Source organism: Oncorhynchus mykiss, chromosome 31 (assembly GCF_013265735.2).
Source record: "Oncorhynchus mykiss isolate Arlee chromosome 31, USDA_OmykA_1.1, whole genome shotgun sequence".
In the NCBI taxonomy this organism is placed as follows: Eukaryota; Metazoa; Chordata; class Actinopteri; order Salmoniformes; family Salmonidae; genus Oncorhynchus; species Oncorhynchus mykiss.
Window position 1 is genome coordinate 33,581,469 of NC_050571.1, and position 17,348 is coordinate 33,598,816.

The 17,348-nt window shown below is 42.2% G+C and overlaps 2 protein-coding genes across 5 annotated transcripts in view; both read left to right on the top strand.

Moving 5' to 3' along the window:
- Window positions 1–1,820: 1,820 nt before the first annotated feature.
- Window positions 1,821–12,173, top strand: LOC110505058 (cytochrome c oxidase assembly protein COX18, mitochondrial). Of its 4 annotated transcripts, none has more exons than XM_021584006.2 (7): window positions 1,821–1,982; window positions 6,875–7,313; window positions 8,618–8,718; window positions 9,056–9,222; window positions 9,348–9,463; window positions 10,326–10,433; window positions 11,385–12,173. In XM_021584006.2, the coding sequence occupies exons 2-7, from the start codon at window positions 6,885–6,887 to the stop codon at window positions 11,550–11,552; spliced, it is 1,089 nt and encodes a 362-aa protein (XP_021439681.2). In that variant the 5' UTR covers window positions 1,821–1,982; window positions 6,875–6,884; the 3' UTR covers window positions 11,553–12,173. The 4 variants fall into 4 exon arrangements, with proteins under 4 accessions (XP_021439681.2, XP_021439683.2, XP_021439684.2 ...); XM_021584008.2 differs by lacking the exon at window positions 1,821–1,982 and adding an exon at window positions 1,993–2,446; XM_021584009.2 differs by lacking the exon at window positions 1,821–1,982 and adding an exon at window positions 2,453–4,017.
- Window positions 12,174–12,327: 154 nt separating this feature from the next.
- The window catches only part of igfbp7 (insulin-like growth factor binding protein 7), an 18,120-nt gene continuing 13,099 nt past the window's right edge, over window positions 12,328–17,348 (top strand). The window contains 2 exon segments of the mRNA NM_001124648.3: window positions 12,328–12,795; window positions 16,031–16,140. Of these exon segments, the coding sequence (NP_001118120.1) occupies window positions 12,372–12,795; window positions 16,031–16,140 (534 nt within the window). The 5' untranslated portion in view covers window positions 12,328–12,371.

Here is a 17,348-nt window from a genome sequence, read left to right on the forward strand (position 1 = left end):
GCAAAAGTCATTACGCTACCTAAGAATAGTAAAGCCCCCTTTACTGGCTCAAATAGCCAACCAATCAGCCTGCTACCAACCATTAGTAAACTTCTGGCAAAAATTGTCTTTGACCAGATACAATGCTATTTTACAGTAAACCAATTGACAACAAACTTCCAGCATGCTTATAGAGAAGGACATTCAACAAGCACGGTACTTACACAAATGACTGATGATTCGATGAGAGAAATTGATGATAAAAAGATTGTGGGGGCTGTTTTGTTAGACTTCAGTGCGCTCTTGGACATTATCGATCATTTTCTGCTGCTGGCATAACGTATGTGTTACGGCTTTACACCCCTTGCTATATTGTGGATAAAGAGTTACCTGTCTAAAAGAAGACAGAGGGTGTTTTTAAAACATGTAAGCTTCTCCAACATAATCCAGGAAGAATCAGGAATTCCCCAAGGCAGCTGTCTAGGCCCATTACTTTTTTCAATCTATACTAATGAATTGCCACTGGCTTTGAGTAAAGCCAGAGTGTCTATGTAATGTGGATGACTCAACACAATAAGTCAGCTACTACAGTGACTGAAATGACTGCAACACTTAACAAATAGTTGCAGTTAGTTTCAGAGTGGGTGGCTAGGAATAAGTTATTCCTAAATATTTCAAAAACTAAAAGCATTGTATTTGGGAAAAATCATTCACTAAACCCTAAACCTCAACTAAATCTTGTAATAAATAATGTTGAACTTGAGCAAGTTGAGGTGACTAAAATGCTTGAAGTTACCCTGGATTGTAAATGGTCATAGTCAAAACAACAGTAGCTAAGATGGGGAGAAGTATGTCCATAATAAAGCACTGCTCTACCTTCTTAACAGCACTTTCAACAAGGCAGATCCTACAGGCCCTAGTTTGGTCGCACCTGGACTACTGTTCAGTCGAGTGATCAGGTCCCACAAAAAAGGACTTAGGAAAATTGCAATTGGTTCAGAACATGGCAGCACAGCTGGCCCTTGGATGTACACAGAGAGCTAATATTAATCAGACAGCTTGGTGCATTCAACAATAAAAGTAGTGATGAAGTCAATCTCTCCTCCACTTTGAGCCAGGAGAGATTGACTTCATCACTACTTTTATTGTTGAATGCACCAAGCTGTCTGTTTGAACTACTGGCGCACAGCTCGGACACCCATGCATACCCCACAAGACATGCCACAAGAGGTCTCTTCACAGTCCACAAGTCTAGAACAGATTGTGGAAGGTGCACAGTACTAAATAGAGCCATGACTATGTAGAGCCATGACATAGAGCCATAGACTATTCCACATCAAGTAACTCATGCAGGCAGTACAATTAGATTGAAAAAACAGACAACAACAAAAAAACACCTTACGGAACAGTGGGGGCTGTGAAGCAACACAAACATGGGCACAGGCACATGCATACACACACGATAACATACACACTATACACATGGATTTTGTACTGTAGATATGTGGTAGTTCTGGAGTAAGGGCCTGAGGGCACACAGTGTGTTGTGAAATCTGTGAATGTATTGTAATATTTTACAAATTGTATAAACTACCTTAAATTTTGCTGGACCCCAGGAAAAGTAGCTAATGGGGATCCATAATAAATACAAAATCAAAATAGCCTAAGTATCCTAATACATTAACGGGCAACGTTATCATTATAAATAATAATTTGTTGTTAACTGACTTGCCTAGTTAAATAAAGTTTTTTTTTTAATGTTAAATACGCATTCCTTCATGATTAATTGCAGGTATTAGGGCATACATATTTTTCTCCACATGGTGGTGCTAATACTCTAGCCTCTCACAGACGTATTAACTGTTTTCCAGACGTCATATTTCCTCGACATGTTTGGCAGCTGGAGGTGAAATCATAAATTAATACTAGATTTAGCGTGCGGCATTGTAATGTATAGATTTGGGACAGGCGTTTAAATATTAGTTTCTGCAAGTGGAACGAAGGTGAGAATGTATTATTTTGTCCGAACTACATGCTATAACTAGCAAATTGCATGTCACTGACTAGCCTCATGACTCGTAGTTCCATTACACAAGAGTCATTGGACGAAGGTGTCTTCTGCACCGGATGTTTTGTTAAAAGCCCCGTCTCTCGGTCCGAACATTTAACTCGCATCGCTTGCGTTGCTGTTTTGGAAGCATGAGGGCCTTTATCTTCCATATCAGCGAGAAACAATTTTTAAAAAACCAAACGTTCAATTGATACACACCTTTTATAAGGTTAGGTTTCCTACATGGCCATATCTCCATGCTGCACCCCGTGTTTATGGAAGACAGATGGACCACCTGTGCTCATGAATTAGCTATCTAACATGCTCCAAACACCTGTGTGTACCTGAAGGCCGCCAGAACGTGTTGTCCATGAAAAAGTGTCAACTGCAACTGTGATAAAGCCCGTTAAGTGTCCAGTAAGTGTATTTTGATTAGTGTATATGATTGATATGATAAAAGTAAAACGCTTTGTTTCTAGAACCATGTCGCAATTGAGAATCGATTCACATTAGATAGCTTATGTGCAGTACTAGCCCCAGAATGGACTAAAGGAGCCTAACGTTACTCCTTATGATCCAATGACCTTACATCATGTTTAAAGGTGAATTGGCTCTGGAAACCAAAACAGTCAAATACGCCATCTAAACATTAATCGATTGATTCTCAATTGCGGTAGTGTTGTAGAAACAAATCCCTTTACGTGCATATCACATCAACATAATTTCACAAATGCAAAATAAACATACTGTACACCGTTAACAGTTGCAGCCAAATGTATTTTTCAGTGACAACACGTTTTTTGGCATAGCTCTTAAAGTTTACACACAGGTAGGTGTTAGGAGACGCAGATAGGTAATAAGTACAGGTAGTGTATATTTAAGCAAGAAGGCACTGGGGTTGTGGTATATGGCCAATGTACCACTGCTAAGGACTGTTCTTATGCAAGATACATCAAGGTGAGGTCTGATTTAACACGGCTGTCGGCCAATCAGCATTCAGGGCTCGAACCACCTAGTTTATAATTTCGTTAACCCACAATCCATTATATTGACCAGATACTCTAGTTGTCGCTCTAACAATGAAAAGAAACGTCTTCAAAAAGGAAAGGCAGTCGGTAGGGGGACAAGATCAGGTGGTACCATTCTAGCCGATGAGAGGGCAGATATGCGTGTGAACAAAAGGTACAACTGTTTCCGCTAGTTCCCACAAACACATTTGAAATTGGCTATCGTAAACATTCATTAAAGGCTAGCTGTGTGGTTAGGTTTAAAATTGTAGAAATTGGCAGTGTTTATGACTGGCTGTGGGAACCAGTGACAACTGATATAAAGTGGGTACTCTTTTCAGAACACTTGTAACAACCTAATCATTACGAACCTAATAATCAATCAAATATGCCACACCTAGCAACAACAAAAAATATTTTTTGTTAACCAAATTCAACACACTTATTGAGCTCTATACCAAAACTCCTTGCTTGGTGAGTGAAAAACATGAAAAAAAACACCACCTTCTGGAGAAGAGATTTTGGCCCCAGTTGTCCCTCGCTTCTTCCTCTCTGGTTAACAGCAGGCTTTAAAATATGCCTGAGCAGAGTTCCCACTTCCATTTTTCAGCGGAAAAGGAAGCTATGTTTAATTAGCTGTATCCCTGAAAACCAGATGCACCCGGTTGTTGGCAACTCCGCTAAGGGAGGTTTTCATAGAGAGATGGCTGTGTGGGAATTCACTAACTTTATAAAGGTGTGTATCAATGGAACCTTTTCTATTGATTATTATTATCAGATAAGACACAGAAGGTCCTTATGCTTCCGAAACCGTAACGCAAGTGATGCGTGTTAATGTTCAGACCGAGCGGCGGGCTCTCGACAAAACTCCCCCGTACAGAAGACGCCTTCGTCCAATGACTCTTATGTGTAATGGAACTAAGAGTCATGATCAAGGGCTAGTACAGTACATGATGTACTAGCTACAAAGAGGTTTTAGTTGTAAGATAACCTTGGTGCTCTCTTACAACAGCGTTCTTGAGTCGTTCCTATTCCCCTAAAGCAGCGGTTCCAAAACGTTTTATAGTCCCGTACCCCTTCAAACATTCAACCTCCAGCTGCATACCCCCTCTAGCACCAGGGTCAGCACACTCTCAAATGTTTTTTTTTACATCATTGTATGCCTGCCACACACACTATACGATACATTTATTAAACATAAGAATGAGTGTGAGTTTTTGTTACAACCCGGCTCGTGGGATGTGACAAAGAGCTCTTATAGGACCAGGGCACAAATAATAATACAATAATCAATCATTTTGTTCATTATTTAAACATATAAAACCTTATTTGTTCATCGAAAATTGAGAAGAACTCTCCACAGGTTAATGAGAAGGGTGTGCTTGAAAGGATGCACATATCTCTGCAATGTTGTATTGGAGAAAGTCTCAGTCTTAAATAATTTTCCACACACAGTCTGTGCCTGTATTTAGTTTTCATGCTAGTGAGGGCTGAGAATCCACTCACAGGTACATGGTTGCAAAGGGCATCAGTGTCTTAACAGGGCGATTTGCCAAGGCAGGATACTATGAGCACAGCCCAATCAAGAAATCTGCCAGTGGCTTCTAATTAAATTAAATTTTCACAGAACCGCTTGTTGCAATTTCAATGAGGCTCTCTTGTTCAGATATCGGTAGGTGGATAGCGAATCCAGTTGTTTGTGTCATCCGTTTCGGGAAAGGACCTGCGTAATTGTGCACCCAACTCATTTCGGTGCTTCGCTATATCACAATTTTCATTTTTTTAAATTACACATTTTTCTCCCCAATTTCGTGGTATCCAATTGGTAGTTATAGTCTTGTCTCATCGCTGCAACTCTCGTACGGACTCGGGAGAGGCAAAAGTCGAGAGCCATGCGTCCTCCGAAACACAACCCAACCAAGCCGCACTGCTTCTTGACACAATGCCCACTTAATCCAGTGTGGGACAACCTGTGTGTTGTCCTTGTGAAAGCAGACAGAGAAGAGCTCCAACTTCTTAATCATAGCCTTAATTTTGTCCCGCACATTGAATATAGTATTTCAAACTGCCAAGCATTCCCTTGGCAGCAAGAGCCTCTGGGTGGATGCTGCAGTTTACCCAAGTGGCGTCTGGAGCAACTGCTTGCATGCGAGTTCCCCCTCCACTATGTCTCCCTGTCATGGATTTTGCGCCATCAGTACAGATACCAACACATCTTGACCACCAAAGTCCATTTGATGACACAAAGCTGTCCAGTACTTTAAAAATATCCTCTCCTGTTTTCCAGTGGTTTGCAGAAGAGGATGTCTTCCTTAATTGACCACCCTATAAACGTTAACGGACATATACCAGGAGCTGTGCCATGCCCGCCACGTCTGTTGACTCTTCCAGCTATAACGCATATAATTCACTGGCTTATATGTGAATTGTTTCAAAACATCTCCTGCCATGTCACTGATGCATCATGAAACAGTGTTGTTTGATGAAGGCATTGTCTGTATAGGTTTTTTTTTGCCTTTTCCCCCAGCATTGTCCCAACCATATCCGCGGCAGCAGGAAGAATTAAGTCCTCCACAATAACATGGGGCTTGTCTGTCCTAGCCACTCGGTAGCTCACCATATAAGACGCTTCTAGTCTCTTCTTATTAATGGTATTTGTTGCTTTTATACATGTCTTACCACTCGAAACTCATCTTAATTCTCGATCCAAATTGGCATGTTTTGTTTTTAAATGTCTGTGCAAGAGGGAAAGTTTCATCGAGTTGTGAAATAGTACTTTTGCACATATAACACACTGTGGCTGAGGAAAGGCACTACTCCCAATATAAGTGAACCCCAAATCAATGTAGTTCTCATCATATTTGCGCCTCTTTGATGGTCCAACGTCCCCGTCTGTTCGGTGCTTTCCCGGGTAAGGGGGAAGTAGCTCTTCGGCTGCATCAGATTCACAACTGTCAGTGTCCATGCTAGCTGGGCTAACAACAAATGTAGAAATACTGATGCTAGTATTGGATGTGCTCGTGGAAGCAGAACGACTTGTCGTCGACAGGTGCAGGTGTAGTACTGCTGGTAGAAGCAGTACTACCAGTAGAGCTGGTATGTGTCTATGGACGTGGGCCTTACTTTTTTTTCAAATAAATTTTCAAGCAAACGGAATGAGCAGCAACTGCATTTGGCTACATACCGTTAGTGGAATTCCCGCGAGAGAGTAACGGTTGATGTGTTTGGGTGTTAATTATTTGACTAGGCTACCTGTATTTTTATTTATTTTTTATTTATTTTTTTTACCTTTATTTAACTAGGCAAGTCAGTTAAGAACAAATTCTTATTTTCAATGACGGCCTTGGAACAGTGGGTTAACTGCCTGTTCAGGGGCAGAACGACAGATTTGTACCTAGTCAGCTCGGGGATTTGAACTTGCAACCTTCCGGTTACTAGTCCAACACTCTAACCACTAGACTACCCTGCCGTATTTGACATTGTGTTATTTCGCTGAACACTAGATGGTTTAATTTTATTTTTGGCAGTGGGACGAGGCTACTCGGGCGAGAAAAAAACCTTACCCAAATGTATAGATGGCATTCCGTACCCCAGTTTGGGAATACCTGCCCTAAACTAATGGAAAACTTACTGCAAAGCGAAAAAGTTCCAATGTCCATTGACCTTGTTGCCTGTGTAGCTAGCTAGCTAGGTAGCGTGTATGTCTCCCTTACAGAAGGGCCAGTCATTGCTGCTAGCTAGGCTAAATCAAAATGTGCCAATGGTGATTGATTTACATACTATTGTGCAACTTATTTTGCCCATGCCTACGTCTTAAAAATTGTCCTCTCCTCTACAGATTTGTGACAATGCTGTGTCTGAAGATGACCGTGAACGTGAGACCTGGCTCACTGTGGATATTACATCAAATCAGCCACCTGTCACCCAGACCTCCCATTCGAAGCATCTCCCACGCTCCCTTTGCCTGTGACCACCACAAAACATACCGTAGCCACGTCCCTCTTCGGGTGGCCACATTTCCACGCCTCCGTCCTAGTCTGCCTCTCAAATCAACTATATGCTTTCAGCCATGTAGACCAGCATCTACAACCAGCGGTACAGGCTGGTATGAGAGCCTAGCAGACTCTACTCCTGTCCATCTGACTGAGCAGCTACTGATCTCTGTCCATCAGACCACAGGTCTACCATGGTGGGCCAGTATCGTATGCACCACTGTGGCCCTGAGGACAGTTGTCACACTGCCACTTGGAGCCTACCAGGCGGTCATCATAGCAAAGGTCTGTGTTGCATCAAGAACCAAGCATTATATTGTAGTGTTTTTTTCATTTTTCTTTCAGCCCACACTGGTCCTAACGGGCAGAGTTGAGATTGAGAAGCCCTTGGGTGCATCTCTATAGTCTAAAGTCAAGTGGCATTCTTCCTCGTCTTATTCCCTTCGTCTGCACAGATGTGCAAGAAACTGGCAAGTTGAAAGCGAATATCCAGGAAGCGTCGACTATTGGTTTCACCTATTTTGTAAATACATATGGGTGCAGGTCAAGGAAAAGAGATGAGGAAGCTACGTTAGACTGTTGAGATGCACCACTGGAGTAATGTATAATTTGCTTAACAATTTGATATGTACAGTGCCTTGCGAAAGTATTCGGCCCCCTTGAACTTTGCGACCTTTTGCCACATTTCAGGCTTCAAACATAAAGATATAAAACTGTATTTTTTTGTGAAGAATCAACAACAAGTGGGACACAATCATGAAGTGGAACGACATTTATTGGATATTTCAAACTTTTTTAACAAATCAAAAACTGAAAAATTGGGCGTGCACGGCACTGTAAATGTACAGAAACAGGATTTGAAGTTCTCATCCATATTGTTGTGTGAAACAAGTGGGCTGTGGAACATGATATAGTCACAATGGGAAGATTTTCTCTGTTGATTATTCACTATTGCACTTGAAACGTGAAGATGTTTACACACATTCTGGGGGACTACGACAGGCAATTTAAAGTCAGCCAATGTTTCTCTGTGACTGTGCAAACATTGCTAAGCCCTTGGCCTTTATTAAGCATTCTTTCCCACTCCTCCTCAGCTGTCGGGTTGTTTCTTTTTCCAGTTTTTTTTCCCCCAGTGTCGTCGTCCTACCTTTCTTCCCCTCCCCAGTGCTGCTCTCTCTCCCACTGTGTGAGAGCAAGGGTCAGCATATCGCTCCCACAGGCCTCACACACACACACGCAGCAGCATTCTACTCAGCCCTATGAATGTCCTCCATGATGAGTCATCATGAGAAAAACAGCTTTTTGACTTTGATATTTGGCTGTAATACATCAAGGTCCCGGACTGTTGGAGGACTTTGAGAACTTGATTTTTTTTTTAAAGGAGCGGTCGGGTTGAATGTTTTGTTGTCATAACTCAGAGAGTGGTCCTTCGTGACCGGGCTCCCTGGCCAGTCTGATTCCCTCTACGACCTATGTCCAGTTTTGGGTTACTAATGTGGGTTGTGTAATTTAGAACTTTTGGCTACATTTCAGGGGGAGTCCATGTTGAATCAAAGTTGACCCCCATGCTCCTCTTTGCCTCCAGCTAGGTTGAAGCCCTGCAAGTGGAGATAGCGGAGCTGGCTAAGAGGCTGCGCTACGAGATCTCGGTGCGGGCCAAAGAGAAGGGCTGGACGGAAAAACACTGCCGGTGAATAAATGACCTTTGACCTGGGCTCCTGGAGGGCTTCCTCTGGGAGCTTGGCACCAACTCCGAAACCACAGTCTATCAATATTAACCAAAACACAACACACTTCCATGCAGTTTGAGATTTTCTTCAAAGAAAAGTGCTCTCTGTCTTATCTGTCAATGTAATGGTGTATGACAGTTAACTTTTTAGAACTTCTATGGGAAAGTTCCATGTTGTTCAACTGATATTACACTGTATCAGGTTTCCAAAGTCCGCTATGAGGTTTTAAAAGTAGTGACTTTAAAAATGGAACTTCCTTAATGGCCTGGCATTTGGGTTCCTTTTGTGTCCCATTAGATACCAATTCAAGAAGAACCTGAAGAGGATAGTGTCTGAGCTGTACGTGAGGGATAACTGCCACCCCTTCAAGGCCAGTCTGCTGGTATGGGTGCAGCTGCCCATGTGGGTATGCCTCTCCCTGGCCCTGCGTAACCTGAGCCTGGGGGTGTCTGATGCTGCCACCGGTAAACCTCCACACTCACCACGGACTTGAATCACAATCGTCTGTTGTATCTTCTACAAGCTACATAATCACATTTATTTTGCTTTAAGTTTAGAATGGAATATTTCATATGATTTTTGTTTTCAGCGTTGCAGACGGAGCTGGCAGTAGGGGGAACTCTATGGTTCTCCGACCTGACATTGCCTGACTCTACCTGGATCATGCCTGTCTCTCTGGGCCTCATCAACCTGCTCATCACAGAGGTGAGGCCCTGGTCGAACTAACACACCCGGCTTGAGCAACACCTCCATTCCATTACACACAACAGGGAAATCTTTTAGATGAAAGCTTTGATCCACCTAGTATTCAGACCCTGTGGCAGTTTTTACAAGAGGACACTCCTCACCTAACAAGCTTTCAGATAGACCTGTGTTCAACTCACAATAGATTTCAGGGGGTGGAGTGGAGTGTCAGGTTTTGGTGTAATGAAATACTCAAATGTAGGCTAGGACAGAACATACTATCGTAGATTATCTACTGGGATGCAAAAAAGATAGTGATGTGAGTTGCTCGCTTGGTTCGGACTAGTTTTGTGATAGTCACATCTGTTTTTGATTTAAAGGGATACTTCAGGATTTTAGCCATGAAGCCCTTTATCTACTTCCCCAGAGTCAGATGAACTCGTGGATACCATTTTTATGTCTCGGTGTCCAGCAAGAAGGAAGTTGCTGACTAGCATTAGTGCAATGACGAAGTCTATGGTAACTGCTAGCAAGCTAGTAGATCCCATAGACATCTAGTCATTGCGCTAACACTAGTTAGCATTGGCTTGCGAAACTACCTAACTTCCTTCATACTGGATGCAGAAACATAAAAATGGTCCCCATGAGTTAATCTGACTATGGGGAAGTAGCGCTGTTCATTGTCAAAATCCTGAAGTATCCCTTTAAGCGTTTCACTGTTAGTCTACACAGCATGTGACAAATACAATGAGAGATCATTCTGCATCCCTCGCTGACCCGTGAATATATATTAAAAACCAGAATTCATTTCCCAGTTGCAATGAGAATGTTGAGAATTTCACTGCAAATGTTTCCCTTCAGTCTAGTTTATTTGTGTTGTCAGGTATTTGCTCTGCGGAGGATGGAAGCGTCCAAGTTCCAGAAGTATGTGACCAACTTTATCAGAGGGATCTCTCTGTTGATGATACCCATAGCTGCCACCGTGCCCTCCGTAAGTGTGTGTGTGTGTCTGCATGCTTGTATGTGTCAGCACACGCAACCACAAACCATTTGTCCTTCAACAACATGTCCTCACAAAAGCTGTTAAACATGCCACATCACTTTCCCCCCGTAAATTAAGACAGCTTGCACATTTCACTAGCCATCCCTATGGCAACACCCTCCCACTAGCGCTGAAACAAAAGACTTCAACCACACCTCTGTCTCCCTCTTGCCCAGACAGGCATAACCTCCATTGCCCCGTGCGCCTATCCACCCATCACATTACATAAGGGATGGATGAGACAAACACTTTGTTTAGGAGGCCACCTAAATGGTGATAGCAGAAAAAACACTGAGGATGTTTTCTCCCCGACTTTGGTGATAGTTCCACCAAGTCCACAGACCCATGCACAGGACGTCCCGCTTATCTGGGACACTGTGCAAAAGACACATACACACTCTGTACACTCTACAGTTGGGCAGATGTTGCCACAGACAAACCCTGTTTGTCCCTGAAGACCCCCATCTGGCTTTGAAAGCCCTCTCTTGTTCCTATCTTCCCCAGATACACTGATGCAGCCTCCCAATCTAGCCCCCCCCTCAATCTGATTCGATAATCTGGAGCGTAATTTTTGTTGTGTCTCCCTCGGAGCACCATCGTAGTTGCATAAGAAACTGCCGAAGAGGAACCCAAAACGCACCAGTCCACGTGAGAGTAGGCCTTGTGAAATGCTGCAAAGGGAGAAAAATCAGAAGCTCTTCACGATCTTTGGTTTAGTTAGATATATTTTAGGTGATGTTTGGTAATGCTTTTTCAGATATAATTATGAAGGGCTAACCGTATGCACCTCATTTTCTAAAGCTTTCGGTTGAATTAAATTTTACGGCTATGCATGGAATTCAACTTTGCTTATTTGTCTCTGCTGAACGCTCTCTTTCTCCCTTCCTCTTTCTTCCCCAGTCCATGGCTCTGTACTGGCTAAGCTCCAGTTGTGTGGGACTGGGCCACAACCTGCTCCTGCGCTCGCCTCGCTTCCGGAGGCTGTGCCGCATCCCCCCCACGCGCTCCGACTCGGACACGCCTTACAGGGACATCGCTTCTTCCTTTGTCTCCAAATACATCAAGTGAAAGAGGTTTTCCATCTGATAGTAGAGAAAGAGACTGTAGTCCCCAATCATGTCAATGCCATAGCTAGCCCCTTCCCCTGATTCAGTCAATCTTCATGATGAGTTGAAGAATTATGTGTGTTAGCACTGGGTTGGAACAAACACCTGCACTGTACACCATGTATCTCTCCAGGACCAGGGTTGGTGACCAGTAAACTAAGTGAGTGGACCACGGTCCATCGGAGAGAATCAGACTTTGTGGACATGGAGTATCCAACACGTCCATATCTGACAAACCAAGTCAGTGTCTAGATCTGTTTGTGACTGGTATATACTGTAGCATGTACATGCAGGTTTACTTTGAAAGGTAACCACTCCCTGTTCTACCCAGGATAACTTGGTGTTGTGATTGAAGACTAACTGGCAAATGACATGCAAGAAATGTACGTATTTAAGATAACGACCACAGTCATGGATGATCAATGGATACTACATTTGTACTTTGAACTTCCAGTGTAAATTGCATGAAAGGTTTGTTATTTTGTGAATTTTATTGTGATCCAGAAATTGATGACATCAGATGTGCTCAAAGTTGAAGTAATTGACTTAAGTTACATCAGTAAAATAAAACATTTTGTATTAACTGTGGCATTTGGTTAATTGCAAAGTAAGTAAATGTTTAATGGGGACTTAGACCTTAACTTCGATGGAGACATGGAAATCAAAGATGGAGTTTAGGGGCGTGGTTGATCTTCAACAAAATCGCTGATAACTGTACAGTGCTTCACATTGTAAGAGTCTGAACACATACAGAACCGCAACTGTAATCTCAGCAAGCAACATGTTAGTGTTTTTCGCTGTGGTCTTATCGTTGTCACTTACGTCCGCATTTGCGGACCGAGTGCCGCGCAGTTGTGGCGCTTGTGAACCCAGTCTGTGCGACGCTCTCCCAGAGGTGGGCTGCAAGTCTGGCACGATTTTCGACTCCTGCGGTTGTTGTTCACTTTGCGCGGCTGGAGAGGGGGAGCCATGCAGGGGGCGCGGAACCACAGCCAAGCGTTGCGCCTCTGGACTGGAGTGCGTTAAGAGCGACAAGAACAAGAAAACAAAGCTCGGAGTTTGCGCCTGCAAGACCAAATACGAAGTGTGTGGCTCCGATGGAGTGACCTATAAAACTGGCTGCGACTTGAAAGTTGCCAGCCTGAAAGCGGTGAGCGAGGAGAAGCCTGAAATAAAGGTCCTCAATAAAGGAAAATGCGCAACAGGTGAGAATGGAGGACACTTCTATTATAGTGGAAATTGAATTCAGTCTATTTGGAAACACTGATATTTTGTGTATTGCACTAAAATAATTCGGATCTCGCTCAAATACATTTTAGCCTGATAGCCAATAGTTCACCAAGGTGCCTAAAATATTACATTTTGGTGTGATGGTTCACTTTCATATTGACTCATGTTTCTCCTTTCTCAGTAATTTAGTTATAATAAACAACGTTAAGATTTATTGTGGAGGCTAATTAACCATTAACTTACTGTAAATTATGGTAATGTGTTAATCACTGCTGGTATCTCATCTATTGTCAATGTTTGCCTTGCATGAACTGATTCTAAATGATATTGATTTGACTATTGTCCAATGCACCATCAACTTACATTGTTATTGGACATCACAATGCACTGATTTGTCCTGGGACCCATGCAGAGACATGAGTGCTCTCTAGTTACTGGATAGAAGAACTGGCTGAGAAATATGGAAAATCTGTGGCACTGTCCACGGGGTGTGGACAAAGTCTACCTCTATAACCCTTGCAAAATAACCAGAGTTAACTAAAGACAGCCACTGAATAAGCTGAAAGCCATTGTCTCCACTCTGGGGTGGCACCCTCCACGGCCCTGAACAGACATGTCTGAAATTCCACCCTCCAAGGGAGGGATTTTACATTTTGTAAAGGAGAATGGCCGTCAATCAAACAGCAGCGCCTCGCCTACATACACACAGACAGGCGCTGTTGGTTTACAGCAAAACCCGTTGGCTTCAGTGTTTAGTTCAGTGAACCTTTACAGGATTAATTAGAACTGCGTGCTGGTTTTGGATTAGGCAGGCGAAAGGGTTCGGGACGTGAAGAAAAAAAAAACGCTGCCTGGCAGAAAAAAAAGTCATACCACACGCGAAAAGCCCCAGACTAATTTGCTCATATCCAACAGGGCAAGGTCAGAGAGCAACTGTAGCTGCGCCCTTTAGCTGCGTTCAAGTTCAAGGCCACCATTCCATGTTGTTCTTGTTTTCTCAGGGTCTATTAGCTAGGCCTATTTCAGGGGAGGATTTTGTTGACCATACTTAACTGGTAACAGTACATTTCCCCCAGAACTCAAAATAACAGGGCCCTCTACCTCCAATATATGAGACAGTGCTTATTTATTATAGTCGTGATCATATCCGTTCCTTGGGTTGGAGTATTGAGAAGACAACCCTATTCAATCTTCCATAGGCATGTGGCATCAGTAATATTATCCTAAGGAGGCCTTCACTTTGCAACCCCTGTCATTCAAAGCCTAGTCTTCACAACTAAAATAAGATTTCAGTAAAGCTACTCTTCTGTCCCCACTTGTGCCCCACATGCAAAGTATTATGTGTCAGAAGTGTGAAGTTATGAACAGTTGAAGTCAGAAGTTTACATACACTTCATTAAAACTCGTTTTTCAACCACTCCACAAATGTCTTGTTTACAAACTATAGTTTTGGCAAGTCGGTTAGGACATCTACTTTGTGCATGACACAAGTAATTTTTCCAACAATTGTTTACAGACAGATTTTCACTGTATCACAATTCCAGTGGGTCAGAAGTTGAAATACATTAAGTTGACTGTGCTTTTAAACAGCTTGGAAAATTCCTGAAAATGTCATGGCTTTAGAAGCTTCTGATAGGCTAATTGATGTCATTTGAGTAAATTGGAGGTGTACCTGTGGATGTATTTCAAGGCCTACCTTCAAACTCGCTGCCTCTTTGCTTGACATCATGGGAAAAATTGTTTAAAAAATGAAAACCTCCACAAGTCTGGTTCATCTTTGGGAGCATTTTGCAAACACCTGAAGGTACCACGTTCACCTGTACAAACAATAGTACGCAAGTATAAACACCACGGGACCATGTAGCCGTCATACCACTCAGGAAGGAGACAAGTTATGTCTCCTAGAGATGAACGTACTTTGGTGCGAAAAGTGCAAATCAATCCCAAAACAACAGCAAAGGACCTTGTGAAGATGCTGGAGGAAACAGGTACAAACGTATCTATATCCATAGTAAAACAAGTCCTATATTGACATTACCTGAAAGGCCGCTCAGCAAGGATAAAGCCACTGCTCCAAAGCCGCCATAAAAAAGCCAGACTACGGTTTGCAACTGCACATGGGGACAAAGATCGTACTTTCTGGAGAAGGTATTGGAGTGGCCGTCACAAAGCCCTGACCTCAATCTCATGGAACATTTGTGGGCAGAACTGAAAAAAGTGTGTGCGAGCAAGGAGTCCTACAAACCTGACTCAGTTACTCCAGCTCTGTCAGGAGGAATGGGCCAAAATTCACCCAACTTATTGTGGGAAGCTTGTGGGAGGCTACCTGAAACATTTGACCCAAGTTAAACCATTTCAAAGGCAATGCTACCAAGTACTACTTGAGTGTATGTAAACTTCTGACCCACTGGGAATGTGATGAAAGAAATAAAAGCTGAAATAAATAATTCTCTCTACTATTATTCTGACATTTCACATTCTTAAAATAAAGTGATGATCCTAACTGACCTAAGACCGGGAATTCTTACTGGGATTATATGTCAGAAATTGTGAAACACTAAGTTTAAATGTATTTGGCTAAGGTGTATGTAAACTTCCGACTTCAACTGTAAATGCACACATTTTTTTGATCCATAAAAACAGAAAATTATTTTGGAGCCAAGCACATTTCTAGAAGTTTTGTTTATCAGATTAAATAATATTTGTGAATTTGTGCAAATCCGTGTAAAACCTGTCCCAATGTTTGAAAGGCAATGACAGTTAATGTTCAGTGTTCGTATTGAGAAACCAAACAGAGTTACTTTTTAACTTATTCTGACTGGCATGAGAAAACTAAAGGGAGAAAGTATGCTTAATATTTCACTAAATTCCTCACTAACAGAATTCATTCTAAACTCATTATGGTCCATGTTATATCAACTCCTTCACTTACTGTACTAACCTAAAAAAAACAAATGGCACATTCATTCCTTTCTGGATGGCTAAATGGACTGGATATGCTATCTGTTCATTTATATAATACATGTATCACATATCAATCAGAACATCTCTCAGTTAGGATATTTCTGCTTTGACAATTTCCGACCTGTACCAGCTAGTCCCAGTGGACTATCTCTGATTCCACCCAAGTTAAAAGATAAGCATTACAGGTTGATTTGAAGGAGATGATAAATCCACTCAATCGTCTCACTTTTTTCTTCTCCTCCACAGCACCTGTCATTGTGACGGCCCCTGGTGAGGTCTACAATGTCACAGGCTCCCAGGTGTACCTGAGCTGCGAGGCCATTGGAATCCCCACCCCCGTGATCACCTGGAAGAAGGTACCAGAAGGTTCAATTGTGAGGTCTCTAGGACTTTTGAATCCACACTTTTCTCAGGTGTGGTACAATTATTATTTTTTTTTAATCGCTCCATGCTTTGGGGAAAGTCTTTCTATATGGGTATCTTTTATTTTAGAAACACTCCCATATGTAGTTTCGTATGATGGTCCAAAGAACTGTACATACGGTAGGTCGTTAATGTATTTTCCAATGTCAAGTTATTCATACGTCCCCTTCCACTGATTGTTGATTTGGGCTCTGCATTCGAGGACACAATGGACGAAAGATATGTGAAAATAGAGGATATGAAGCATGCTATTGTTAACCACACACTGACACAATAGCACAGGACATGAGAGGTTTGAGGGGAAATCCTTAAATATTATCTGATCTTTACAGTCAAGGCTTTACTCATACCCACGATCAGCGGCCAACATTCTTAACATTCTTCATGAAAAAAAGTAAAGAAGCATGAAATTCCCATTGGTTTCACAGAGACTAAAAATACTAAAGTTAATGAGGATAATTCAGAATGAGGTTGAGAAAATATGTAAGAAAAGGGTTAGGGAGGGGAGAGAAACAGGGCCATGGAAAGCCAGGATGCATGAAGTCAATGTGGAGAACACAACTCATCATTCCTGGACAGACAAGGAAGTTAACCCACTGTTTGCTTACTCTCAAAATAGATCAAGAGAACACTCTATATAGGATTTAATATGAAAACAGATATTTAATCAAGATGGGACAAAACAAGTATCCCTGCACTGAGAGAGAGAGAGATTACATTTATATAAGTTTTGATGTTGTAAGCATTGTTTCATTGAGTCGATTAGCCCAAACTACCACTCTCTCAGCTAAACAGAATGTTGCTTTGTTCGAACTCTGCCCTTAGATCTGAGATTTGCCTTGACCTGTTAAATCTGACTCATTTACATGGAACAAAAAATATAAAGATGCAACATGTAAAGTATTAGTCTCATGTTTCATAAACTGAAATAAAATATCCTGTACATGTCCCATATGCACAAAAAGCTTATTTCTCTCAAATGTTGTGCACAAATTTGTATACAGCCCTGTTAGAAAGCATTTCTCCTTTGCCAAGATACTCCATCCACCTGACAGGTGTGGCATATCAAGAAGCTGATTTAACAGCATGATCATTACACAGGTGCACCTTGTGCTGCGCACAATAAAAGGCCTCTCTAAAA

Coding starts and splice junctions, on each gene's coding strand:
- LOC110505058 (XM_021584006.2), top strand. CDS start 6,885: ATGCTGTGTCTGAAGATGACCGTGAACGTGAGACCTGGCTCACTGTGG. Junction 7,314..8,617: donor AGGCGGTCATCATAGCAAAG/GTCTGTGTTGCA, acceptor GCCTCCAGCTAG/GTTGAAGCCCTGCAAGTGGA. Junction 9,464..10,325: donor TCAACCTGCTCATCACAGAG/GTGAGGCCCTGG, acceptor TTGTGTTGTCAG/GTATTTGCTCTGCGGAGGAT.